Source organism: Myxine glutinosa, chromosome 9 (assembly GCF_964187855.1).
Source record: "Myxine glutinosa chromosome 9, kmMyxGlut1.1, whole genome shotgun sequence".
NCBI classification, from domain to species: Eukaryota; Metazoa; Chordata; class Myxini; order Myxiniformes; family Myxinidae; genus Myxine; species Myxine glutinosa.
In genome coordinates this window covers 672647-699408 of record NC_136269.1, presented here as the reverse complement: position 1 = coordinate 699408, position 26762 = coordinate 672647, and the positions used below count along the sequence as shown (strand labels likewise).

The 26762-nt window shown below is 46.8% G+C and overlaps 1 protein-coding gene across 2 annotated transcripts in view; it reads left to right on the top strand.

The window, feature by feature from the left end:
* LOC137435670 (ral GTPase-activating protein subunit alpha-1) overlaps positions 1 to 26762 on the top strand; it is a 532061-nt gene that overhangs the window by 293051 nt on the left and 212248 nt on the right. For both annotated transcript variants that reach the window (XM_068129617.2, XM_068129616.2), the window contains exons 21-22: positions 20852 to 21034; positions 22500 to 22646. In XM_068129617.2, the coding sequence (XP_067985718.2) occupies positions 20852 to 21034; positions 22500 to 22646 (330 nt within the window). The remainder of the gene's footprint in view (positions 1 to 20851; positions 21035 to 22499; positions 22647 to 26762) is intronic.

The window sequence follows — 26762 nt, the reverse complement described above, 5'->3', positions numbered from 1 at the left end:
CATTTCTTCTTCCACCATCTTTAGCCAAGTCTTTCTCGGTCTTCCCCATCTTCTACTTCCTTCTACATTCATTTCCATCACTCTTCTCAACCAGTCACTTTCATCCTTCCTCAACACATGACCAAACCATCTCAACCTGTTCCTCTTCACAGCATCAATCACAGGCTCTATTCCCATCATCTTTCGCAATTCATCATTTGTCTTCCTCTCTCTCAACGATACTCCGCACATCCGTCGAACCATTCCCATTTCCACCCTTTCCAACCTTCGTTGCTGCTCTACGTTCATTACCCATGTCTCGCTCCCATAAATCATAACACTTCTCACACATGCAGCATACACCTTTCCCTTCAGCTTCAACGACACTCCCCTCATCATCAGCACGCCACTCAGTTCCCGAAACTTCTTCCATGCACATCTCACTCGAGCAACCGTTGCCGAGTCTGATCCACCTTCTCCATTCAGCATGTCTCCAAGGTAGCAAAATGTTTTCACACCTTCCAGCTTCACGCCGTCTCCAAGATCCAACTCAACATTTCCTCCATCTGCAGCTCCCTCTGTGCACACCTTACATTTGAATGTAGCTGCCACACTGGTTAATGACCCTCTCAGACCACTACATTTTTGATGAATCCACTCAGCGCACATTGTACATTGAATGGAGTTCACTCCGACACCCTTCCTGCACACAGCACAGGGCCACTTCCCAGTTCTTTCCACCTCACCACATGCTTTACCATTTGCCATCACCTTCGTCTTTCTGATATTCACCTTCAGACCTTTTGTCTCCATACATTCCTTCCACGTGTTCATCTTTTCCTTCAGTCCATCCATACTTTCCGCAATCAACACCAGATCATCTGCATACAACAACTCCCACGGTAAACCCTCCTTTACGTTCTGAGCCAGCACCTCCATCACAGCTACAAATAGTAGTGGACTTAATACCGACCCCTGATGCACTCCCACCTTCACCTCAAACTCACCACTGTTCCCGTCCTTCGTCCTTACAGCTGTGCGCGCTCTTTTGTACATTGCCATCACTACTCTGATCAACCATTCCTCCACTCCTAACTTCCTCAATGCCCATGTCAATACTTTGCGTGGAACCCGATCGAATGCTTTCTCCAGATCAACAAACCCAAGAAACAACTTCTTCCTCTTCTCCATGTACTTCTCCTGCAACTGCCTCACAATGAAAAGCGCGTCTGTCGTTCCTCTTCCTGGCATAAATCCAAACTGCATTTCGTCGATCTTCACTTTCTTCCTTATCCTCCTCTCCAACACCCTTTCCAATACCTTCATTCCATGCTCCAATAACTTTATCGCTCGGTACGAGCCACACTCCAGAGGGTCACCTTTCCCCTTGTATAGAGGGACGAGGGTACTCAGTTCCCAATCCACTGGAATGCGGCCTTCTTTCACCACCAGATTACAGATCTCTGTCATTCTCTTCACACCCTAACTTCCTGCTGCCTTCAACATATCTCCCACAACTCCCGTCAGCCCTCCCGCTTTTCTACCCTTCATTGCTTTTATCGCTTCCTCAACTTCCTTCTCAGTTATCTTCTCTGCCTGTCCTAAAACTGGGTTACTCTCTATGTTGCCATCCCATTCATTCTCTGTATTCAACAGCATTTCCATATATCTTTTCCATCTTCCTTTAATTCCATCTGGGTCGACAACGATTTGTCCCACTTCATCCTTCAAGCAGCTCACCCCCATCACATCACACCTCTCTTTCGCTATCTGCTTTGCAATCCTGAATACTGCTTTCTGACCCTCTTCCGAATCCAAGCGTTCTCCGAACATTTTCCTTCATGCCTCCTGCGCCTTTGCTACCTCTTTCTTTGCAGCCTTCCTGGCTGCCTTATAACTTTCATGCTCTGCTGTTTCTGCTCCTGTACCCTTCGCCTTCTGCCACTCCTTGAACTTCTTCCTCTTCTCGTCATTCCTCTTTCCAACTTCATCATCCCACCACCATGTTTCCGAGTGCCTCGGTGGTCCTTTTGTCCATCCACATACCTCACCAACGGCTCCCAACAGACTATCTTTCATTGACATCCAACCACTTTCAAGCTCAACCACATCATCCTCGACCCTACTCAGCCTCTCTTTTAATGCCTCCCTTACTGTCACCTCTTTCAACCTCCACACCTTCATTCTCGGTTGGTACTTCACCCGCCGAGCTCTCCTCGCACCTTTCACCCTTACGTCGCAGACAACCAAGTGGTGCTGTGAAACAGCCTCCTCCCCCGGGATCACCTTTGTGTCTCGGAGGTGCCCCCTATCTCGCCTACGCACCATCAGGTAGTCAACGGTTGTCGTCGACCCACCTGACATGTATGTAACAAGCTTATTATCCTCTTTCTGGAACTGAGTATTACAAATCAACAAATCAGCTCCATCAGCAAACTCCAAAATCCTTTCACCTTCTCCATTTCTCACACCATATCCGTAACCCCCATGATCTCCGTCAAAACCATCCATACTCCTTCCCACATGTCCATTTAGGTCTCCTCCTACCACAACAACTTCCTCATCTTTCACGTTTTCCATCAGCTTCTCTATCGCACACCAGAACTTGTCCTTTTCTTCTTCGCTTCGACCAACCTGCGGAGCATATCCCAAGATGACGTTCACCAAGAGCTTTCCAATCATCATTTTCACCATCATCAACCTATCACTCACTCTAGTCACACTCACCACACTGTCTACAAACTCCTTAGAAAACAGGACACCAACACCATTCACGCCCTCCAGGCACCCTTGCCACACAAACTTGTATTTCTGTCCCTGCCTACCCTTCACCATTCTCACACCACTTCCCTTCCATCTCGTCTCTTGCACACAACATATGTCCACTCTTCTTCTGATCAATACTTCCACCACTTCTCCTGATCTCCCTGTCATTGTCCCTATATTCCATGTCCCAAACCTCAGAAACCGATCTCCCCTTCGGGCTGTACCCTGCCCATATGTAGTTGTAATTGTCATGGTTATCTTTTTGAGGCAATGTTTTTTTTTTAATGGCCGGATGCCCTTCCTGACGCCAACCCTCTTAGTCGCCTCTTACGACACGCTGGGATACGGCGTACTTATTCTTATTCAGGGTACACACTGGGAAACGTTTAAAACATGGAAATCCTGGGGGCGTGGGGGGGGGAAGGGGGGGGGGGTCGAATGGTCGATCGAATCGAATTCGATGAATCGAATCGAATTGGTCGAATGATCGAATGGTCGGTCGAATGGTCGAATGGTCGAATTGGTCGAATGGAATTGGTCGATTGGTCGAATTGGTCGAATCGAATTGGTCGGAATTGGCAAATGTAAACATTGATTTTCAGATTTTCCATGTAATAACGTTTCCAAAAATGTATAGGTTTGCTAATCTACCATGATTTTGAACGAAAAAACATAGTGAACCTGACTACTCTGCCATCTGAGCTATCTGGGTGACCCTGACTGAAAATGCAATTTTCCCACACATATGATTGCCACTCTCTTTCCGTCAATGCTTCGGGGGCACTCGCTGCCAACCATAGGAGCACGAACAGCCTGATGACGATAGGGTCTTCCTCCAATGGGGGAACAAATCCATGTCCTCTATTATAAACATCACTGCGGGCGTAGTGAATGTGTGGGAAAATTGCATGCCCGGTCAGGGTTACCCAGATAGCTCAAATGGCAGAGCTCTGGCGCAGTTTTCCAGAGGACCGGGGATTGATTCCTGGTCTGGGCATGTAATTATGTAATTCTGGGCATGTAATTATGTAATTTTCCCACATATTTCAGTTTAATTATTTTAAATCCTGTTCATTCATGTGATTGTTTCACTACGCCCCCAGTGGTGTTTATAATAGCGGACTTGGATTTGCCCCTTCCACCCAAACTCCCCCTCCTCCATCGGAGGAAGACCCTCTCGTGATCAGACCAGATCGTTGGTGCTCCTATTGCCGGCAGCAAGTGCCCCGGACCCGGAGTGCAGGGCCGCCCAGATAGCTCAGATGGCAGAGCACTCATACGGTTCACCAGAGGACCTAGGTTTGATTCCTTGTCTGGGCGTGTAATTTTCCCACACGTATCAAAAAAAAAAAAAAAAAGGATATTATTTTTGAAGCACTCAAACATTCGGGAATAAACGATGCAAATACACGTACATCTATACTACAATCAAATGGAAGTCCAAATACTACATTGGAGTCATCAGATGGAACTCGAGTAAATAAAGAACAAAGATGGAGTCATCAGGATAGGTGTTTGTCTTTTTCAGTGATTTTATTCAAACTTTCAGAGGTTCATCAGTGAGTGCCAGGGGTTGTTTTGGACCAAAAAAGTTTTTGAAAATTTTGAACAGAAGAAAGTTGGAATTTTTTCTATTTGTTTGAATCATATTCTGCCTGGACCTTTGTAACTTTGTGAAATGTGATATTAATTGATCCCTGACCCCATTCCTCTGTGGGCGTGTGGAAGTGTTTTTGGCCCCCACCAAAAAATAGAAAAAAACAAAATTTGATTTCTTAGAAATGCCAACAGGATTACAACAGCACCGGGCAAAGCCAGGTACTCCTCCTACTTCAAGAGATGCCAATGGAATTTTTTATGGAACAAAACAACAAAATAGAAACAAGTAAATAAAAATCAATTTTAAAAGGGGACTTTTTGTTTGCGGACAAAAAACAAATAGACAGACAAACGGATGCAAATGCAATACCCTCTCCTCTGGCGAGGGTAATAAAACGTGAGCAAACTCCCACCAGAAACTGTGCTAACCAAGCCAACATGGAACCTGAGGAAGTTCCAGTGGAAGGTGCTGTACTAGCCAATGTGTAAAGTGAGGAGGTGCCAATGGAAGGTGCTTTGCTAGCCAATATGGAACCTGAGGAAGTCCCAACAGAAGGTGCTGTGCTAGCCGATGTGGAACCTGAGGAAGTCTTGGCAGAAGGTGTTGTGCGAGCCGATATGGAACCTGAGTAAATCCTGGCAGAAGGTGTTGTGCTAGCCGATATGGAACCTGAGGAGGTCCTGGCAGAAGGTGTTGTGCGAGCCGATATGGAACCTGAGGAAGTCCTGGCAGAAGGTGTTGTGCTAGCCGATGTGGAACTTGAGGAAGTCTTGGCAGAAGGTGTTGTGCTAGGCGATATGGAACTTGAGGAAGTCCTGACAGAAGGTGTTGTGCTAGCCGATATGGAACCGGAACCGGTGCTTTTTCTGGTCTTTATCAATGATCTCTCCGACTCTCTGGAAAATCCTCTCTATCTCTTTGCTGATGACTCCACTCTCTGCTGCTCCATCCTCTTCCCTCAGATCGGCAGTCTGCAGCCTCCTCACTCTCTGAAGACCTGGACAAAATCACAGACTGGTCAAACAGGTGGAACATGTCTTTCAATCCTGACAAATCTCACACTCTTACTATGTCTCTCCGAAAAGATCGACTGGACAACCCTCCCATCTACTTTTTCAACAATCCTCTCCAAGAAGTTCTGTCGCTCAAGCTTTTGGGTCTCACTATCTGCCATGATCTTTCTTGGGAAAACCACATTTCCAAGCTGGCCTCCAAAGCCAGTCGCCGACTGGGCATCCTCCGTCGTGCGAAGTCCTTCTTAGGCACACCTGGGCTCCTCACCACATACAAGGCTTTCATCCGCAGCTGAATGGAATACTGCTCTCCCCTATGGGCTGGTGCTCCTGCCTCACACCTGGCTCGGCTTCACGCTGTTGAATCCAAAGCTTTCAGAATCATTGGAATCTCCTGCGATGAAGCTATCTCTGAGGGCCTTTCACTCACTCACCGCAGGCAGGTAGGTAGTCTTTCTGTCTTCTACCGACTCCTCTCCGGCCTTGCTCCCCCAGCTCTCTCTCTGTGCTCTGTCCCCCAAATATTCCTACAGGTCGCACAAGATCTGCCAGCCACCCTCTGATGGTTAAACTGCCGAAATCTCGGCTCTCTGCTCACCTTCACTCTTTCATTCCTCTTTTCTCCCGCCTCTGGAACAAACGCCCACACTCACTTCAATCACACTCCTCCCTCCAGGTCTTTAAAACAGCTGTTCACCACCATCTCTTATCTTCCCCCATCCAAAACCTTGATCTTTTCTACCCCCACTAATTCACCCCAGATCCACCTTGTTTGAAATTCCAACTTCTTTCCTGGAAGTCCTGGCAGTGTCCATATGTTTTATACCTCTCCCACCCCCCCCCCCCTTCCCATGCCTCCCCCCCAAAGCCCTCTCCCTCCCACAGTTCTCTCGATGTCTCCATGTCTTTCGGTCCCTGCTCTCAAATGTTGTGTTTGTGTCCTTCCCCATCTCCCCCCATCTTGTCTACCGCTCCCGATGTTATTTGTTTTATGTGTCTGTTTGGCTTTCTGTGTGATTAATGTTCGCTCTTTCATGAGCCTCGATCTTGTATACAAAAAAAACCAAAAAAAAAAACCAGTAAATCCTGGCAGAAGGTGTTGTGCTAGCCGATATGGAACCTGAGGAAGTCCCAGCAGAAGGTGTTGTGCTAGCCGATATGGAACCGGAGTAAATCCTGGCAGAAGGTGTTGTGCTAGCCGATATGGAACCTGAGGAGGTCCTGGCAGAAGGTGTTGTGCTAGCCGATATGGAACCTGAGGAGGTCCTGGCAGAAGGTGTTGTGCTAGCCGATGTGGAACCTGAGGAGGTCCTGGCAGAAGGTGTTGTGCTAGCCGATGTGGAACCTGAGGAATTCTTGGGAGATGGTGTTGTGCTAGGCGATATGGGACTTGCAGAAGTCCTGGCAGAAGGTGTTGTGCTAGCCGATGTGGAACCTGAGGAATTCTTGGGAGACGGTGTTGTGCTAGGCGATATGGGACTTGCAGAAGTCCTGGCAGAAGATGTTATGCTAGCCGATGTGGAACCTGAGGAAGTCTTGGCAGAAGGTGTTGTGCTTGGCGATATGGAACTTGAGGAAGTCCTGGCAGAAGGTGTTGTGTTAGCTGATGTGGAACCTGAGGAAGTCCTGGCAGAAGGTGTTGTGCAAGCCGATATGGAACCTGAGTAAATCCTGGCAGAAGGTGCTGTCCCAGCGAAGAGACGACGTTGCTCATATATTGCTCCAGAAAGTGTGGTAGCACCACACCAATGCAAACCCCTGACAGGAAAATTCAAGTATGCCTCGGACACTGTAGTTGAGCCAGTTAATTTTGTACTATCAATAAGGAAAGACTCTTTGTGGTGTCTTTCTGTTCCATTCATTCAAAAACTCCCACATGGAGAGGGTGGAATTCTCTCTGCACACAAGATGCAATCCCCTACAAGAAATTGGGTACATGGAAAATATTGAGTTACCCCTGCCAGGCCAGATGTAGTTCAACAAACTCTACCAAATCTTTAGAAAGTGGCAAATGAGTGTGGTGAGAAGTTCATGGCAGTCCATTATGATCTAGCATTGGCTAAAATAGCTGCATGCATTCAAGAACAAGTCACCTAAGCTTGACGACCTTTTCATCTGCTTTGGGACATTTCATATGGAATGCTCATATTACACTGGACTGGGATATGTAATAGACTCATCTGTAATGCCTGGTCTGCTATGTGATGCAGATTTGATTGGCTCTGGATCACTGCAACGTTTCCTGATTGGAAAACATTACAATCGTCCTCAATGCTAAACAGGAAATCAGAGCTGTCTCCCTTGACATATCCGGTGCCTTCAGTACAGTCTGGCACCCCGCTCTGCTCACCAAACTCTCCTCCTATGGTATCCATGGAAATCTCCACGCATGGCTTGCAGAACTCCTTTCTAGTCATAGTCAACGTGTGGCCCTGAATGGGTTTCTCTCATCTCCCCTTCCTGTTCAGGCTGGAGTTCCACAAGGCAGTGTTCTGGGCCCTGTACTTTTTCTGGTTTTCATCAATGATATCTCTGACTCTCTGGAAAATCCTCTCTATCTCTTTGCTGATGACTCCTCTCTCTACCGCTCCATTCCTCATCCCTCAGATCGGCAGTCTGCAGCCTCCTCACTCTCTGCAGACCTGGACAAAATGACAGACTGGTCAAACAAGTGGAACATGTCTTTCAATCCTGACAAATCTCACACTCTTACTATGTCTCTCTGAAAAGACCGACTGGACAACCCTCCCATCCACTTTCTGAATAATCCTCTCCAAGAAGTTCTGTCACTCAAGCTTTTGGGTCTCACTATCTGCCATGATCTTTTCTGGGAAAACCACATTTCAAATCTGGCCTCCAAAGCCAGTCGCCGACTGGGCATCCTCCGTCGTCGAAGTCCTTCCTTGGCACACCTGAGCTCCTCACCACATACAAGGCTTTCATCCGCAGCTCAATGGAATACTACTCTCCCCTCTGGGCCGGTGCTCCTGCCTCACACCTAGCTTGTCTTCACGCTGTTGAAACCAAAGCGTTCAGAATCATTGGAAATCTCCCGCGATGAAGCTAACTCCAAGGGCCTTTCACTTACTCACCGCAGGCAGGTTGGTAGTCTTTCTGTCTTCTACCGACTCCTCTCCAGCCTTGCTGCCCCAGCTCTCTCTGGGCTCTGTCCCCCAAATATTCCTAGAGGTCGCACAAGATCTGCCTGCAACCCTCTTATGGTTAAACTGCCAAAATCAAGACTCTCTGCTCACCTTCACTCCTTCATTCCTCTCTTCTCCCACCTCTGGAACAAACTCCCTCACTCTCTTCAATCCCACTCCTCCCTCCAGGTCTTGAAAACAGCTGTTCACCACCATCTCTTATCTTCCCCCATCCAAAACCTTGATCTTTTCTACCCCCACTAATTCACCCCAGATCCACCTTGTTTGAAATTCCAACTTCTTTCCTGGAAGTCCTGGCAGTGTCCATATGTTTTATACCTCTCCCACCCCCCCCCCCTTCCCATGCCTCCCCCCCAAAGCCCTCTCCCTCCCACAGTTCTCTCGATGTCTCCATGTCTCTCGGTCCCTGCTCTCAAATGTTGTGTTTGTGTCCTTCCCCCTCTCCCCCCATCTTGTCTACCGCTCCCGATGTTATTTGTTTTATGTGTCTGTTTGTCTTTCTGTGTGATTAATGTTCGCTCTTTCATGAGCCTCGATCTTGTATACAAAAAAAACCAAAAAAAAAACCAGTAAATCCTGGCAGAAGGTGTAGTGCTAGCCGATCTGGAACCTGAGGAAGTCCCAGCAGAAGGTGTTGTGCTAGCCGATATGGAACCGGAGTAAATCCTGGCAGAAGGTGTTGTGCTAGCCGATATGGAACCTGAGGAGGTCCTGGCAGAAGGTGTTGTGCTAGCCGATATGGAACCTGAGGAGGTCCTGGCAGAAGGTGTTGTGCTAGCCGATGTGGAACCTGAGGAGGTCCTGGCAGAAGGTGTTGTGCTAGCCGATGTGGAACCTGAGGAATTCTTGGGAGACGGTGTTGTGCTAGGCGATATGGGACTTGCAGAAGTCCTGGCAGAAGGTGTTGTGCTAGCCGATGTGTAACCTGAGGAATTCTTGGGAGACGGTGTTGTGCTAGGCGATATGGGACTTGCAGAAGTCCTGGCAGAAGATGTTATGCTAGCCGATGTGGAACCTGAGGAAGTCTTGGCAGAAGGTGTTGTGCTTGGCGATATGGAACTTGAGGAAGTCCTGGCAGAAGGTGTTGTGTTAGCTGATGTGGAACCTGAGGAAGTCCTGGCAGAAGGTGTTGTGCTAGCCGATATGGAACCTGAGTAAATCCTGGCAGAAGGTGCTGTCCCAGCGAAGAGACGACGTTGCTCATATATTGCTCCAGAAAGTGTGGTAGCACCACACCAATGCAAACCCCTGACAGGAAAATTCAAGTATGCCTCGGACACTGTAGTTGAGCCAGTTAATTTTGTACTATCAATAAGGAAAGACTCTTTGTGGTGTCTTTCTGTTCCATTCATTCAAAAACTCCCACATGGAGAGGGTGGAATTCTCTCTGCACACAAGATGCAATCCCCTACAAGAAATTGGGTACATGGAAAATATTGAGTTACCCCTGCCAGGCCAGATGTAGTTCAACAAACTCTACCAAATGTTTAGAAAGTGGCAAATGAGTGTGGTGAGAAGTTCATGGCAGTCCATTATGATCTAGCATTGGCTAAAATAGCTGCATGCATTCAAGAACAAGTCACCTAAGCTTGACGACCTTTTCATCTGCTTTGGGACATTTCATATGGAATGCTCATATTACACTGGACTGGGATATGTAATAGACTCATCTGTAATGCCTGGTCTGCTATGTCATGCAGATTTGATTGGCTCTGGATCACTGCAACGTTTCCTGATTGGAAAACATTACAATCGTCCTCAATGCTAAACAGGAAATCAGAGCTGTCTCCCTTGACATATCCGGTGCCTTCAGTACAGTCTGGCACCCCGCTCTGCTCACCAAACTCTCCTCCTATGGTATCCATGGAAATCTCCACGCATGGCTTGCAGAACTCCTTTCTAGTCATAGTCAACGTGTGGCCCTGAATGGGTTTCTCTCATCTCCCCTTCCTGTTCAGGCTGGAGTTCCACAAGGCAGTGTTCTGGGCCCTGTACTTTTTCTGGTTTTCAACAATGATATCTCTGACTCTCTGGAAAATCCTCTCTATCTCTTTGCTGATGACTCCTCTCTCTACCGCTCCATTCCTCATCCCTCAGATCGGCAGTCTGCAGCCTCCTCACTCTCTGCAGACCTGGACAAAATGACAGACTGGTCAAACAAGTGGAACATGTCTTTCAATCCTGACAAATCTCACACTCTTACTATGTCTCTCCGAAAAGACCGACTGGACAACCCTCCCATCCACTTTCTGAATAATCCTCTCCAAGAAGTTCTGTCACTCAAGCTTTTGGGTCTCACTATCTGCCATGATCTTTTCTGGGAAAACCACATTTCAAATCTGGCCTCCAAAGCCAGTCGCCGACTGGGCATCCTCCGTCGTCGAAGTCCTTCCTTGGCACACCTGAGCTCCTCACCACATACAAGGCTTTCATCCGCAGCTCAATGGAATACTACTCTCCCCTCTGGGCCGGTGCTCCTGCCTCACACCTAGCTTGTCTTCACGCTGTTGAAACCAAAGCGTTCAGAATCATTGGAAATCTCCCGCGATGAAGCTAACTCCAAGGGCCTTTCACTTACTCACCGCAGGCAGGTTGGTAGTCTTTCTGTCTTCTACCGACTCCTCTCCGGCCTTGCTGCCCCAGCTCTCTCTGGGCTCTGTCCCCCAAATATTCCTAGAGGTCGCACAAGATCTGCCTGCAACCCTCTTATGGTTAAACTGCCAAAATCAAGACTCTCTGCTCACCTTCACTCCTTCATTCCTCTTTTCTCCCACCTCTGGAACAAACTCCCTCACTCTCTTCAATCCCACTCCTCCCTCCAGGTATTTAAAACAGCTGTTCACCACCATCTCTTATCTTTCCCCATCCAAACCTTGATCTTTTCTACCCCCGCTAATTTCATGCCAGATCCACTTTTTTGAAATACCAACTTCTTTCCTGGATGTCCTTGCAGTGTCCTTGTGTTTTATACTTCTCCCACCCCTTCCTCCCCCACCTTCCCATGCCTCCTCCCCCCAAAGCCCTCTCCCTCCCACAGATCTCCCGATGTCCCTGCTCTCAAATTTTGTGTTTGTGTGCTTCCCCTTCTCTCCCCATCTTGTCTACCGCTCCCCTTATTATATACTTTGTGTGTCTGTTTTGATTTTTGTGTGATAAATGTTAGCTCTTTCACGAGCCTCGATCCTGTATACCAAAAAATTGTTTAAAAAATCGTCGTGTCCGTCTGCACCCAATTATATGAGTGCCCTGGGAAAGCTGCTTCTCAACCAGTTCATCAAGGAAAATGGGGATCTTCTAGACTGGGAAAGCTGCTTCTCAACCAGTTAATAATGGAAAATGAGGATCTTCCAGATCGGAAAAGCCAATTCTGAACCAGCTCATCAAGGAAAATGGGGATCTTCCAGACTATGTATTTTCAGCACAAAAAGGCTTCAGTGAGAAATCTCCACCTGAGTCTCTCACAGCATTACTCACAGATCCATGCTTTAAACTGGTCTTCACGCAGTGGTACAAGTACAAGGATAACATACGAGAGGGGAATCTTGGAAAGACAGCCAAATACTGGATCAATTACATGAATATGCTCCGTCCCTATGTGGTACTCGTATGTGCATCGCGTACCAATGACGTTGACCTATATGTGTATGCACTGAAGACGATCTTACCAGTCTTGTGGGCTGCAGACAGACCTAACTACAAGTGATGGATGGTAAAATACTATCTAAATCTTATAAATATGGAGAAGACACACCCAGAGATAAAACCCACCTTTGAAGGTGGTGCACTATCAGTACCAAGAACATCCAAAACAATTCCTTGCACTGCCGCAGACATTACACTCAAGCAAACCATCAACCGTGATGCTGCTTCTCGACAGACTGGAACATCCGCATTCACCCAATATGTTCAGGCACGGAAGAGGTGGTCAGTGATACGATCCGCAAGAAGTGCTGTTGTCACATGCCTTATATTGATGGCTGAACTGTCATCTAAGGAAGAAATACCCAAGGAATTTTGACCTTATCATGTGGAACATGACAATGGCGGATAGGGAATTGCACTTACAAAGCACATAGAGGAAACCTGCCACCCGTTCAGTGACGTACACAGAGATGACAAACTGTACTGACTGTCGACTGGGTGTGGTGCTCCCTCTGAAGTTGCTGAGGATCTCACAAATCTGTATAAAACTGGGAAGAAGTTGAAAAATCAATTCATCACCGAGTGTGAAGCCAGATCTGGACGTTTCAAAGAATCTATCACAAGAGACAAGGTCAATAATTTTGCAACTAATGGGATCATTGTTAAATTAACCGCCAGATATCTCAACGTGTTGGAATTGCACTTCATGTGAGATTTCTTATGCCTGCTTGTGTATTTAGCAATGCAGCAGTCCATACGTGTGGAGGCCATAGTATTATGTCCCTTGACACAGGCACCTCTGTGAATGGTGCACATTGCTAGAGCTATATGCTCAACCAACAAAACAGTTCTCAGCAAGAAGGTAGAGAAGAAAGTGATCCATATACCAGCTGATGTCCGACCTCAAATGGCTTTTGTCACCTTCATTATCCTTCATCAGGAGCAGGAAACCTGAAAGAAAGCCGACGATACAGATGTCTTAGTACTGTTTCTGTACCACATGCAGAAAACTCTTACTGGCCAGGTGACTGTCTATCTGGATATGGGGCTCGACAGTAAGAACAATCGACGGCTGGTCAATGTAACCAGGCTAGCAGACATCTGAGGCCCAGACTTGTGCACCGCCTTGCCCTCATACCATGCCTTCACCGGTGGTGAATTCTCTGCGGCTTTCAGTCACAAGGGTAAAACACGACCATTTGATTTGATGGACCGGCACAGACCACATGCTTCATTCATCTTTAGGTAGTTGGTTGTCGCTTTTAGGTAGTAGGTTGTAGACAACAACCGCTCAGGGTGGTACTACCGTCCTGACTTAGGAGCGTTAAAGTGGTGCCCGGAACCATCTTGCACTCTCAGTGTCAGTTTTGCTGCTCTTATTCACTGTCTCACTCAAACTATAGCTACCGGGCTAGCTCTAATTTCTCTTTCTCGCAAACAAACATCATAAACTTTTCATCATACACTTTTCTTCTCTTTTATTTAAGGCCTGGCCTCGATGTGGGCTATCCAGTCCGTGCCTGGAGCCTCCAACATTAAAAAAACTTTGGCTGTTCTTGGCCACTCAGGTACACTTACACCAGACACATTTCTTGGCATAGAGATGTACGAGTACAAACATACACTACATGGTCAAAAGTATGCGGACACCCCTTCTAATTAGTGGATTCGGTTGTTTCAGCCACACCCATCGCTGACAGGTGTATATATTGTCAGGGTTTTGAGAACCCTGCACTTTTAAATTGTTGTAAATATACCCCTTTGCAAATGATTATTTTTTGTAAATACCTCCATTCATTGTAAAGGTCAAAGGTCGTCCCCTAGTTAGTCCACATTGCAACACAGAGCGAATCATAAGCCCTTTTCATAGTTAGTCCGTTATTATGTGTTCCAGGTAAGGCTGTGTTTCTAATAGTTGACTCTACGTTGCATCAACCAAATAAGATAGGCCCCATTCGGTCCATTTGCTCTCCCTCTCCCAATTGTGGTATGCGCCTCTGCCCGCCGCAGTCGCCTCAGCGCTCGCCCCAGACGCCATTGCCCATGTGCTCCATCTCAGAGAAGAAGGGGGGAGGAGCCGCCTGATCACGGGCGTGGCACCTCGTCGTCATCAAAGGTGGAGTCAGAGAGCCCTTAATCACCAATCAGCACCGCGGTGAGCGAACCGGTAGGCGTGCCCTCGTAGCCCGCGGCTTGATTTTGGGGAGGGCAATAAAAGCAGGAGTGAGGGACTGCTTACGGAGATGAGTGAGGGAGCACGAACCGAGAAGTTGAGTTGGAGTAAGAGAGAGGAGGGAGAGAGGAGCGAACATCGAACATTCATTCTTGGCACGAACATCCTGCGGCGTGTGAGAGTCGGCACGCTCGTGGGCGATACCAACCAGCGCTGACGACCAGGTTTTCGCCACTGAACCGGAGCGTGGACGTTCATGCGGGACCTCGACGTCGTGCCGCGATCCCCGGACCTCCCTGCCCACCCGCTCTGTGGACCGTCTGCCCCTCTCATCCTTCGTCCAGCCATTTCCTGCCTGCAATCCCCATTCGTGTACATGAGTTTGTGCTGTCTGTATTGTCCTGGGTATAAGTAAGACTGTTTAAGGACTTGCGCTGTGTCTTCTTCTTCTTCATATTACTTTCGTTCCTCCTCTTTCTTTGGTTTTGTGTAAATAGTTAATAAATACCTGTTCCTCCTCTTACTTTGGTTTCTTTCTCGTCTCATCGTCTTCGTGTTTTCCCTATTGAATATCTGGCACGATTTCGGCAGAACCGCTTTTAATGGGGTTTAGTCTTTGGTTAATGGCCCGCGTCGCAGCTCGCTTCGCTCGGTGCAATCCATCCATTACGCTGCGGCCCGGGCAGGAGTATTTCCTCGCTTACCGGAAGGCGCTGGTACTTAGGTCTTAGGAAGAATTGGCCTACTACCCTGTTCAGTGCTGACCGGGAGTGGCAAGATACCCCCAGGACCGGTCGGATGGCCAGCTTAACAGGACAAGGGGATTAACCCCCCCTTGCTAACGGGAGTGCCGTCCCCCGGATCCGTAACAATATAATCAAGCACACAGCAGCCATGCAATCTCCACAGACAAACATTGGCAGGAGAATGGGCCGTACTGAAGTTCATCAAATTTCTGCCCTACCAGAGCTGCCCCGGTAAAGTGTAAGTGCTGTTATTGTGAAGTGGAAACGTCTAGGAGCAACAACAACTCAACTATGAAGTGGTAGGCCACACAATCTCACAGAGCAGGACCGCAGAGTGGTGAAGTGCGTAGTGTGTAAAAATAGTCTGTCCTCGGTTGCAACACTCACGACCGAGTTCCAAACTGCATCTGGAAGCAACGTCAGCACAACAAATGTTCGTCGGGAGCTTCATGAAATGGGTTTCCATGGCCGAGGAGCCGTACACAAGCCTAAGATCACCATGCGCAATGCCAAGCGTCGGCTGGAGTGGTGTAAAGCTCGCTGCCATTGGACTCTGGAGCAGTGGAAATGTGTAAACTGGAGTGATGAATCACGCTTCACCATCTGGCAGTCCGACGGACGAATGTTTTTTTGTTGTTGTTGTTGTTGTTGTTTTGGGATGCAGGATCGAGGCTCATGAAAGATTGAACATTTATCACACAAAAAATTAAAACATACACACAAAGTATATAATAAGGGGAGCTATATAATAAGGGGAGCAGTAGACAAGATGGGGAGAGAAGGGGAAGCACACAAACACAACATTTGAGAGCAGGGACATCAGGAGATCTGTGGGAGGGAGGGGGCTTGGGTTATTTGTGCAGGGGAGTGGGCGGGAGGGTGTGAGAGGCATGGGAAGGATGTGGGGGTGTGAGAAGTATAAAACACAAGGATACGACAAGGACTTCCAGGAAAAAAGTTGGGATTTCACAAAAGTGTATCTGGGGTGAAATTAGTGGGGGGTAGAAAAGATCAAGGTTTTGGATGGGGGAAGATAAGAGATTTTTGGTGAACAGCTGTTTTAAAGACCTGGAGGGAGGATTGGGATTGAAGAGAGTGAGGGAGTTTGTTCCAGAGGTGGGAGAAAAGAGTAATGAAGGAATGAAGGTGAGCAGAGAGTCTTGATTTTGGCAGTTTATCCAGAAGAGGGTTGCAGGCAGATCTTGTGCGACCCTGCAGGAATATTTGGGGGACAGAGCCCAGAGAGAGCTGGGGGAGCAAGGCCACAGAGGAGTCGGTGGAAGACAGAAAGACCACCAACCTGCCTGCGGTGAGTAAGTGAGAGGCCCTCAGATTTAGCTTCATCGCGGGAGATCCCAATGATTCTGAAAGCTTTGGTTTCAACAGCGTGAAGCCGAGCTAGGTGTGAGGCAGGAGCACCGGCCCAGAGGGGAGAACAGTATTCCATTGAGCTGCGGATGAAAGCCTTGTACGTGGTGAGGAGCTCAGGTGTGCCAAGGAAGGACTTCGCACGACGGTGGCATGGATGTCCAGTCGGCGACTGGCGTTGGAGGCCAGATTTGAAATGTGGTTTTCCCAGGAAAGATCATGGCAAATAGTGAGACCCAAAAGCTTGAGTGACAGAACTTCTTGGAGAGGATTGTTCAGAAAGTGGATGGGAGGGTTGTCCAGTCGGTCTTTTCGGAGAGACATAGTAAGAGTATGAGTTTTGTCAGGATTGAAAGACATGTTTCACTTGTTTGACCAGTCTATGATTTTGTCCAGGTCTGCAGAGAGTGAGGAGGCTGCAGGCTGCCAATCTGAGGGATGAGGAATGGAGCGGCAGAGAGTGTAGTCATCAGCAAAGTGATAGAGAGGATTTTCAAGAGAGTCAGAGAGATCATTTATGAAGACCAGAAAAAGCACAGGGCCCAGAACACTGCCTTGGGGAACTCCAGCCTGTACAGGAAGGGGAGATGAGAGAAACCCATTCAGGGCCACACGTTGACTACGACTAGAGAGGAAGTCCACAAGCCATCCGTGGAGATTTCCATGGATACCTTCGGAGGAGAGTTTGGTGAGCAGAGCGGGGTGCCAGACCGTATCGAAGGCATGTGATATGTCAAGGGAGACAGCTCTAATTTCCTGTTTGGCATTGAGGACCTCCATCCATTGTTCAGACAGCAGAAGCACCATGTCCAGAGTAAAGTGACCTGGTCTGAAACCAAATTGATGATCAGAGATCAAGCCATTGAAAAAAGGAAAGATTTGATGTCAGAAGCCATGATGGATTCCATGACTGTGCTGATAATTGGGAGCAGGCTGATTGGTCTGTAGTTGCAAGGATCTGTTTTTGCACATTTTTTGTGTAAAGCGGTGATGTTGACTGATTTCCAAGCATATGGTAGATGACATTGAGCAAAAGAGAGGGTGAAGAGAACAGAGAGAGGGTGAGGTAGAGCGGCACAGCAGGATTTTTAGGACCCGTGGGTTGATGCCGTCTAGTCCAGTTGCAGAATCAGAGTCGAGGATTGACAGAGAGTTCTCCACCTTGTCAGGAGAGAAGGACACAGAGTCCAGGAGCAGCTGGGTATGACTGGGTACAGTGGGTACAGAGAGAGACGGGTTTGGGACACAAGATTTTGAGGCAAACACAGAGTTGAGGCATTCAGCTTTTTCACGTGCAGAGTCAGCTGTGTATCCGTTTGAGGTTAGGGAGAGGATGGAGGGGGAACAACCACCAGAAACGGATTTGACCAGACGCCACCAGGATTTGAGGAGGAAAACAGGTTTGAGAGTTCAGTTTTGAGATCAGAGACATGGGCATGGCCTGGCTCTCCTGAGGATAGATACACACTTGTTCCGAGCTTTGTGAAAGGAACTGAGATTACCTTCAGTTGGATTAGCCTTCCAAGAGGCAAAGGCAAGTTGTTTCAGGGCAACTGCCTCACCACAAGCTTCAGTGTACCATGGACGGGAGGAAGGGTACGACAACTGAAGACGAGAAGGGATAAATCTGTGCATGAGAGAGAGCAGTTTACTTTGGAAGAATTCCCTGGAAGAGTTGATGTCAGAGGCAGTAGAGATGGGAGACCAGTCCAGATGATTGATGGCTGCTTGAAGACCATGCCAGTCAGCCTGAGTGAAATGCCAGACTCGTCGCCGCTGAGGAGGCTCTTTGAGAATGGCCAGAGAGATGTCCACTTTAACAAGGAAATGATCAGAAGAACCGATTGGAGCAGAAGAAGAGCAGCAGACATGTAAATATGTACTGTACGTACATGTTTTGGACACCAGTGATGTGGATGAGTTATGATGTTTAATCGTAATGATATTGATTATCTAAATATGTGCTGTACGTACATGTTCGGGACAACAGTGAAATGGATAAGTGTTATGATTAATCATAGTGATATGGTTTCTATAAATATGTGCTGTACGTACATGTTCAGGACAATAGTGATGTGGATGAGTGTTATGATGTTTAAGTCATAATGATATGTTTATATAAATATTATCGCGTCCTCAGGGATTAAGATCCCCAGTGACGGATGGCCGATGGAGCTTTAACTCCGAGGCGTATACCCAAAAATATGGCGGTGTTATCTCATTGGCGTGCGTGGGGGAGGGATAACGAGGTCTTACCTCAACGGATGCACGCGACGGTTGTTTATCTGAAACCACGAACACAGAAACGAAACAAGACAAGAAATTGAAAATGCAACAAATAATGATTTAATGAAAGCAATTAAAATGAATGCGAGGTAAAACTAAAATTCCTAAATGAGGGACCCTCCACTCATACTTGTATGCAGACACAGGAATGATAAAATAAAATGAAATGTGGTGTGGTGCGTTGGCCGGTACTCCGCCTGGCGTCCTCAACCGGTCTTTGAACCACTGTGTGTGAACCGCACAATATGGCACATAGTCGCGCCCGTAGCAGCCACCGACCCGCGGAGCAGCGGCCAAACTCCTTCCTCCTCCGATCGTCACGATCCACCGTGCTTCCACCACTCGCTTTGCTAGCGCGCACCGCTCCAAGCGCAGCTGCCTCTGTCGAGGGCACAGGGAGAGAGATATCGATGTGACTACTCGCCAACACTGCAGGGACCAAAAGAGGAGAGATGAGCGAGACAGAATACGACTGTTCGCTAACGCAACCAGGGCCAAGAGAGAGAGAGAGAAAATGGCGGTCCCTTTTCTTTTCCTCTCTAGCGTCTCGATGACGTCTACCTTTTTACCAATCGCCCAACGCCGTCGAATTGTCCCAACCAATCGTCCTTTGGGGCGTGGCCTCACGGCTATTCTTGATGCCCAATGACGAAGCTCGGGGCGTGGCCTATCCGTCCTTCTGTAATGTTCGGCTGGGCGGGGTTCTTCTGCCAATCGGCATGCCCGGTCATGCTGTCGGCGATTGGGGTGGTTGTAATTGTTGTTGTAATGGTGGCCTTTTTTAGTTGAAATAAAACATGAGGGAAAATCACAGGGCAATTACACACTGGGGATTATTCTTAAGCGCTACCTAATTAGCATAGCTCCACCCCTCATGTGGAGACACATATGCGATCTTACCGGACAGTCGGCCTAACGGATTCCCTACTTGGTTACATTGAGGTGGGCTTCTTCTTCTTTGCGGCATTCGAGGCATGCTAATCTATACAATTCTTTCTCGACGAAGGTATTTCATTCGCTACCCCCACACATGCAACAATATGTACTGTACATACATGTTCAATGTGAATATAATTATTTCATTTTTATGTTGTGTGTCAAGTGAATTTGTGACTAAGCATGTGTTTGTAGCAAATATCATACGTGACTGCCATTACTCATATGTTTACAGACTGCATTGCATTGTTAGAAATTAATAACTGCATATGAAACATTCATACCAAGAGGATATTATTGTGATAAAAGTGAAACATTCATATGAAGAGGATATTATTGTGATGAGTCATTTTGCCCAATTTTACCGATTTCCACGCACATTTCCACTTTAGGGTAAGTGTTTACATGTAGTCCTGTAACTCACTCATTTTTTGAGATATGGACCTCAAATAGCACTCATTTTGTTTTGAGGACATGGCCCAGTTTTCTGAATCGAATGAATGAATGAATGATCGTTTTAAGGCCATTTTTTCCCTGCTTAAGCGGGGGTTAGCCTTGCGGGCCCCATGACAATCATGGTTCCCTGTTTGAGGCAATGTTTTTATGGCCGGATGCCCTTCCTGACGCCAACACTAAATCAATAACACTAAATTTATATTTGTGTCTTGTATGTGTCACTCACTCAAACATGAAGGAAGTGACCTTGGTGATCGTCGTTTTTCCCACTTTCAGAAAATGAAATACATGTTGTTTAAAAATTACGAGATATAAATCCAATTTGGTTTTACAAGTGGATGCTGGTAACACTAAAGTAACTCAATATCAAATATTGTAAGATTTAAATGATGTACATGGTCAGGAGAGCATACGGTGTGACATTGAACTTCTCCAAACCTCGGACCACTGTAATTAACACATATATGGGCCTAATACGTTAACCCACCAATCAGGAACCTTCAGAATGCACTTTTCTATTGCCTGTGGGCACTCTTTGTTTTAAAAATCATGCTGGACAAATGGTCATTTCATGCAAAACAACGACCCCTTGCTCCTGGTCTATTAGGTCTTGACATGGCCAATGTTGCATTGTGGTGTACTTGCTGTTGTAAGTGTTGGTAAGCTGCTGTATGTTGCATGACTTTAGTCCATATTAATTTTTGTTTGCTCATTTCTTTCAGGCCCAGAAACCATTATTGCTTCAAAAGGCGGTCCAAATGGAGTTGGCATGGGAAACACTGCGGGACAGAATGCGCACCATAAGTCTGAAGAAGTAGAACACGGGAACCTCAGTGCTACAACTGCCGACTCGGAGATGATGATCCCCAATCGTCACATCGGCATGGATGTGTCGGTAACTCCAGGTGTGTACAGGTTGTTGCCCTCGCCAGAGGAAAGGCTATTGCATTTGGGTCTGTTTGGCTGTGTGTTTGTCTGTCTGTCTGTTTGTCTGTTGTCCACACAGAATGTGAATAGGTGTATGAATTACACGAGTGTGACTCGGCGCGCTCCGCGTGCCTCACCACACGTCGTTTCAGAGGGATAGGCATCTTTGACCATTTCAGTGTCTTTTGGGTCTTCAGGGTATTTTGAGTCTTCAGGGTCTTTTGGGTCTTCATTGTGTTTTGGGTCTTCAGGGGCATTTGGGTCTTCAGAGTTGTTTGGATCCTCTGGGCCTTTGAGGATATTTTGGATCTTTGGGGTGTTTTGGGTCTTCGGGGACTTTGCAGTCTTTGAGGACTTTGGAGTCTTCAGGGACTTTGGAGTCTTCGGGAACTTTGGAGTCTTCGGGGACTTTGGAGTCTTTGGGGTCTTTGGAGTCTTTGGGGTCTTTTGGGTCTTCAGTGTCTTCAGGGGCTTTTAGGTCTTAAGGGTCTTTTGGTTCCTCTGCGTCTTTAACGGTCTTTGGGGCATTTTGGTTATTCAGGGTATTTAAGGGTATTTTGCGTATAAAAGGTCTTTAAGGGTATTTGGGGTATTTTGGGTCTTCAGGGTCTTTTGGGTCTTCAAAGCCATTTGGGTCTTCATGGTATTTTGGATTCTCTGGGTATTTAAGGGTATTTTGGGTCTTTGGGGTGTTTTGGGTCTTCATGGTGTTCTGGGTCTTCGGGGTATTTTGGGTCTTCGGGGAGTTTTGGGTCTTCTCGGTCTTTTGGGTCTTCAGGGTGTTTTTGGTCTTCAGGGTGTTTTTGGTCTTTGGGGGGGTTGGGTCTTCAGGGTATTTTGGGTCTTCATGGTGTTTTGTATATTTGGGGTATTTTGGGTCTTCGGGGTATTTTGGGTCTGCGGGTCCATTTGGGTCTTCAGGGTCTTTTGGAGCCCCAGGGCCTTTAAGGGTATTTTGCGTATTTGGGGTGTTTTGGGTCTTTAGGGGCTTTTGGATCTTTGGGGTCTTTTGGGTCTTCAGGGTCTTTTGGAGTTATCCACCGATTGCGTTTCACGTCAACCAGTAAGGTCGAAAGAAAAAGAAGCATATCCAGAGGTGTGGGAAAATAACGTTAGGCTGGAGACCAAACGTGAAATTGGAAGATTTGCATTGTGCCTATTATACCGCAGGGGTTCCAGGAATACACACAAAAAATCGTTGCGATCGGTGCAGTTGTTTTTGCGGTACCCGGGACAATAACGTAAGGCGGGAGTCCAAACCTGAAAATGCTGGAGACCAAAGCTGAAATTGGAAAAACAATATAGCCTATTTTACTCCAGGGGGTCCCAGGATTACCCACCCAAAATTTCGATACTGCGGAAGCTTTTTCCATTCGCAAGTTGACATGGTATCACCGATGTTTGTTTTGAAGGTTTTTGTGACCAAATGTTCTGCCACGCCAGGTTCAGAGAGTGCCTCACTCACGTATTCCGAGAGCTCGCACTCACCTTCACCTTCTCTGGATGGAGAGATACCCCAAGTAAAGGATTCGCTTGCAGCTCTGGATGAAAGTCTAACTTCATCAGTGCTGCATCTGCACAACATCACAGGTACAAAAATCTGTAAGTTTGTGAAAAACCGGTTGTTTGACTTTTCACACATCGTTTGACCAATCGAGTCTGACCTTGAAAAGTCTTGTTTATGAAGCTCATAACTTCATCTATTTCGGGTGTGAAACACGATGTGATCTGCAGCCTGTTTACACCAGAGGGCAGCAATGATCTCTACTTGTTTAGTGTATGGGTTTTGAGATCCCACGACTGGCTCTGCTTTGCAGAGATATTACATTTCGTCCTTCCCTATTCATTGGACTTGATTTTGACTTTTGTTGTTAATTTGCATTTTCTTAATTTAATATCAGCCAGGCCACCACAGGGTCTGTGCAGATGCAGCACTGCTTCAAAAAGGGGACCAAAAAACAACAACAACCACGGTCCCCGAAAAAGGCCAACCCCCGCTTGCGGGGAAAAATGGCCTCTAAAGGTGTTTGTTTGTTTTTTTTCCACCACAGGCCTTGATCACTTTGAATTCGTATTGCGTTCAGTCAAATGTTTCAAGTGGACTTTTTATGCACTCTCCTACGGATGTGCATGCGTCGTGGGTGGGTGGGGGCGCGGTTTGGTTTGGGGTGGTGGTACGGGAGGGTGAAGGATTGTATCCCATTGATAGGCCGGGTCTGGATCTGGACATGAACCACAATCTAATCGGCTCTTTCTTGTCACATAATCACCTCATCCCACCTACTGTTGTCATAACTCGTCCCCAACTTTGAAATATCATGCGATATAACGTTTTTGGTCCCATATCTCGATGGTGAAGAATCACTTGTTTATTAAAAAATTCTCGTATCTGGATCTTCAACAAAATCTAATCATTTCGTCTTTATCACATACCCAATCTCTCCATCAAATTTCGTCCAAAATTCATGCACAACTTTTTGAGATATCCTGTTTACAGACAGACAAACAGGTAGAAACATAACCTCTGCTGATCTTTGGTGTGGAGGTAATAAAAATAAAAAATAAATATAAATTGACTTTACGATGAAATCTCCTGCTGCGTCGAAGCGGATTAAACGTGAGGCCTCCCTTCGGTAATGTGTATGTTGCCACCACCGTTCCTCCCCTATTAATGTCTTAAATCGTTTCAGTTTGTAATCTGTTGTGTTTACTTTATAAATCGTTCCTCAGCTCCGTAAATCAATTTTGTCCATAATTGTACACTTCACATCAGTGCAATTATAACAGTACAAGAGAAACAATAAAAGGCTTGTGGTGCGAGATAACCGCGAGATAACTGTCAACTCAAAAAACACAATTGATCAAAATTAAGCCCCGCGATGACTAAATTGGTATATAAAGAGGTTGTCCGCGATTGGTCAAAACTGCGATATTCAAACCCGTGGTATTCAAGGGGTTTATTTATTATTTTTTTTGTATGCAGAATCAAGGTTCGTGTAAGAGCTAACACATTGAAAATGAAAACATGCACAGACAGATAAAACATGCAATGAAGGGAGCGGAAGACAGGAAGGGGAGAGAGAGGGAAGGACACACAAGGACTGGGGGGGGAGGGGAGAGAGGAGACTGGGGGGGAGGAGGGAGAGTTGACTGGGGGGGGGGGGGGGAGAGGAGACTGGGGGGGAGAGGAGACTGGGGGGGGGGGAGGAGACTGGGGGGGGGAGAGGAGACTGGGGGGGGGAGAGGAGACTGGGGGGGGGGAGAGGAGCCTGGGGGGGAGAGGAGCCTGGGGGGGAGAGGAGACTGGGGGGAGGGGAGACTGGGGGGAAGGGAGACTGTGGGGGGGTGAGAGGAGACTGGGGTGGGGGGAGAGGAGACTGGGGTGGGGGGGGGAGAGGAGAACTGAGGGAGGGGGGAGAGGAGACTGAGGGAGGGGGAGAGGAGACTGAGGGAGGGGGAGAGGAGACTGAGGGTGGGGGAGAGGAGACTGAGGGAGGGGGAGAGAAGACTGAGGGAGGGGGAGAGGAGACTAAGGGAGGGGGGGGGGAGACTGAGGGAGGGCGAGAGAGGAGACTGAGGGAGGGGGAGAGGAGACTGGGGGAGGGGGAGAGTAAACTGGAGGAGGGGAGGAGTAGACTTGGGGTGGGGGGGAGGAATGAGGAGGAGTTGGAAAGGAATGAGGGGGGAGGAGTAAAGTGAGCCACTCGTGTGTGTGTGTGTGTGTGTGTGTGTGTGTGTGTGTGTGTGTGTGTGTGTGTGTGTGTGTGTGTGTGTGTGTGTGTGTGTGACCCACTCTCCCGTGTGTGTTTGACCCACTCTCTGGTGCAGTGTGCGTGATGTGGGAGGGATGGGATGGGGAGAGGATTGGAGCTCTTGAAGTCACATTTTACATGAGGTGTAATGACACATTTCAAACTGTATTTCCCATGTGCACACACATGCATTCGCATGTTATCAGAAGTAAATATATTGTGTAGATCACATCATTTGTGGATCTGATACATTGCTAGTAACCATTTTGTAAAACTGAATGTGCAGCAACTAAATGAAGATGTCCAAATGTCACACACGTCCATGCCCGTGGGATTCCCACGGGTGAACCCACAAGTCTATATAATATTCACCGTAGGTGATTCTGCATGTGAGTCTTTGAGAGTGTCTGGGGGTGTGGCTACACCCGGTCTGGGAGGGGCTTCAAAAGCAAATATCCACCATGTTGTTTACTCGCATAGCTTTGAGGCCTCTTTTGTTAGGCCTGCGGTTTCTTGCTCTCTCTCACAGTTTTATTTAAACTCTAATTCGATATCTCATTTCATTTTTCACAGTCACTAACACGGTTTTAGACTCGGTTGAAAAAAAAAAACCGATAAAATTTGATGAAAGTTATCGTTTATAGAACAAAATGCATTTTCAAAGGCCTGTAACATAAACACCATTGAGACTCTCTCACATCTTTATCTCGACTCGAATTCACCATCTGATTCCATTTTTCACAGTCGCTAACATGGTTTTAGACTTGATTGCAAAAAACGGAAAGAAGATTTGTTGAAAGTTAACGCACAGGCAGGAAATAGCCGAGATCGGCACGGTTTATCATATACCGCCCAAATAACAGACGAGAAATATTCGATGAAAGTTAACGTTTATTGAACAAAATGCCTTTTAATGCGGCCTGTATAATGTAAACTAACTATGGAATACAGTATTTATGAATAACGTTTGGTTTTAATCTATTTTTACTTTGTAAAGCAAAAAGTTTTCGATACATTCAAGTTTAAAAATGAAATCACCCGTGACTGATGTGCATTTTAAGACTGAATCAACACGTCTTCGATCATAAATTTCTTTGGTACATTTGATGACAACTCAAGCAAAGGAAACCAGGCCATGCCTGTTTTGTTCGGAGCGATAATTATACACCGCCCAAAGAAGATGCGTTTCATTTCTAGAGGAAATAAAATCGTGAAATATTTAATAACAATTTTTTGGGGGTTTTGCATGAGTTTTCAAGGCTGAATCAATCATGTTCACATCCAGGATCATTAAAGAAACTCCATTTCACGTGTGCATGGACATGTAATTCACGTGTAAAATAAATAAATAAACTTAATTTGGGAAATTGGGAAATTGGGAAATAAAACAGATGGAAATTGCCAAGTATTTTTTCGTTCTTATTTTAGAAGCTATGTGCACGTACACTTTAAAGACGTTTAGAAATCTTTAATTTAAAAAATGTCATTTTGTACGCTGCAACAAAACGAGTAACTTTGGTTTTCCAGGGACAGAAAGATGCAATGTAATGTTCTTATATACTGCCCATAAGACTTTTTTTCTCAGGAACTTTTCCGATTGAGCTGTATTTTTCATATAGTCGGAATGTTTCAATCTTTAGACGTAGTCACAATAAAAAGTTGCAATTAGGTACTGTACACGTGGGGAGAGGGGCGGAGCATCGTTTACGTGTCGCCACTCGCGTTTGTAAATGCTATCTCCAAAATGAATAAAATAATGAGGGAACAGAACGAGACCGCCAATGAATGTTAACAGATGCTGAGCATCAAAGACATTGGAAGGTAATGTGTGCTCAGCAAACATATACAAGAGCTGCTGTGATGAATCCTGATGAAGTATCGGATGATATTGTTGAAGATCATCATTGCGGTGCAAGTCGATGACGTCACCATGCGTGTGATGTTCTGCGAAACA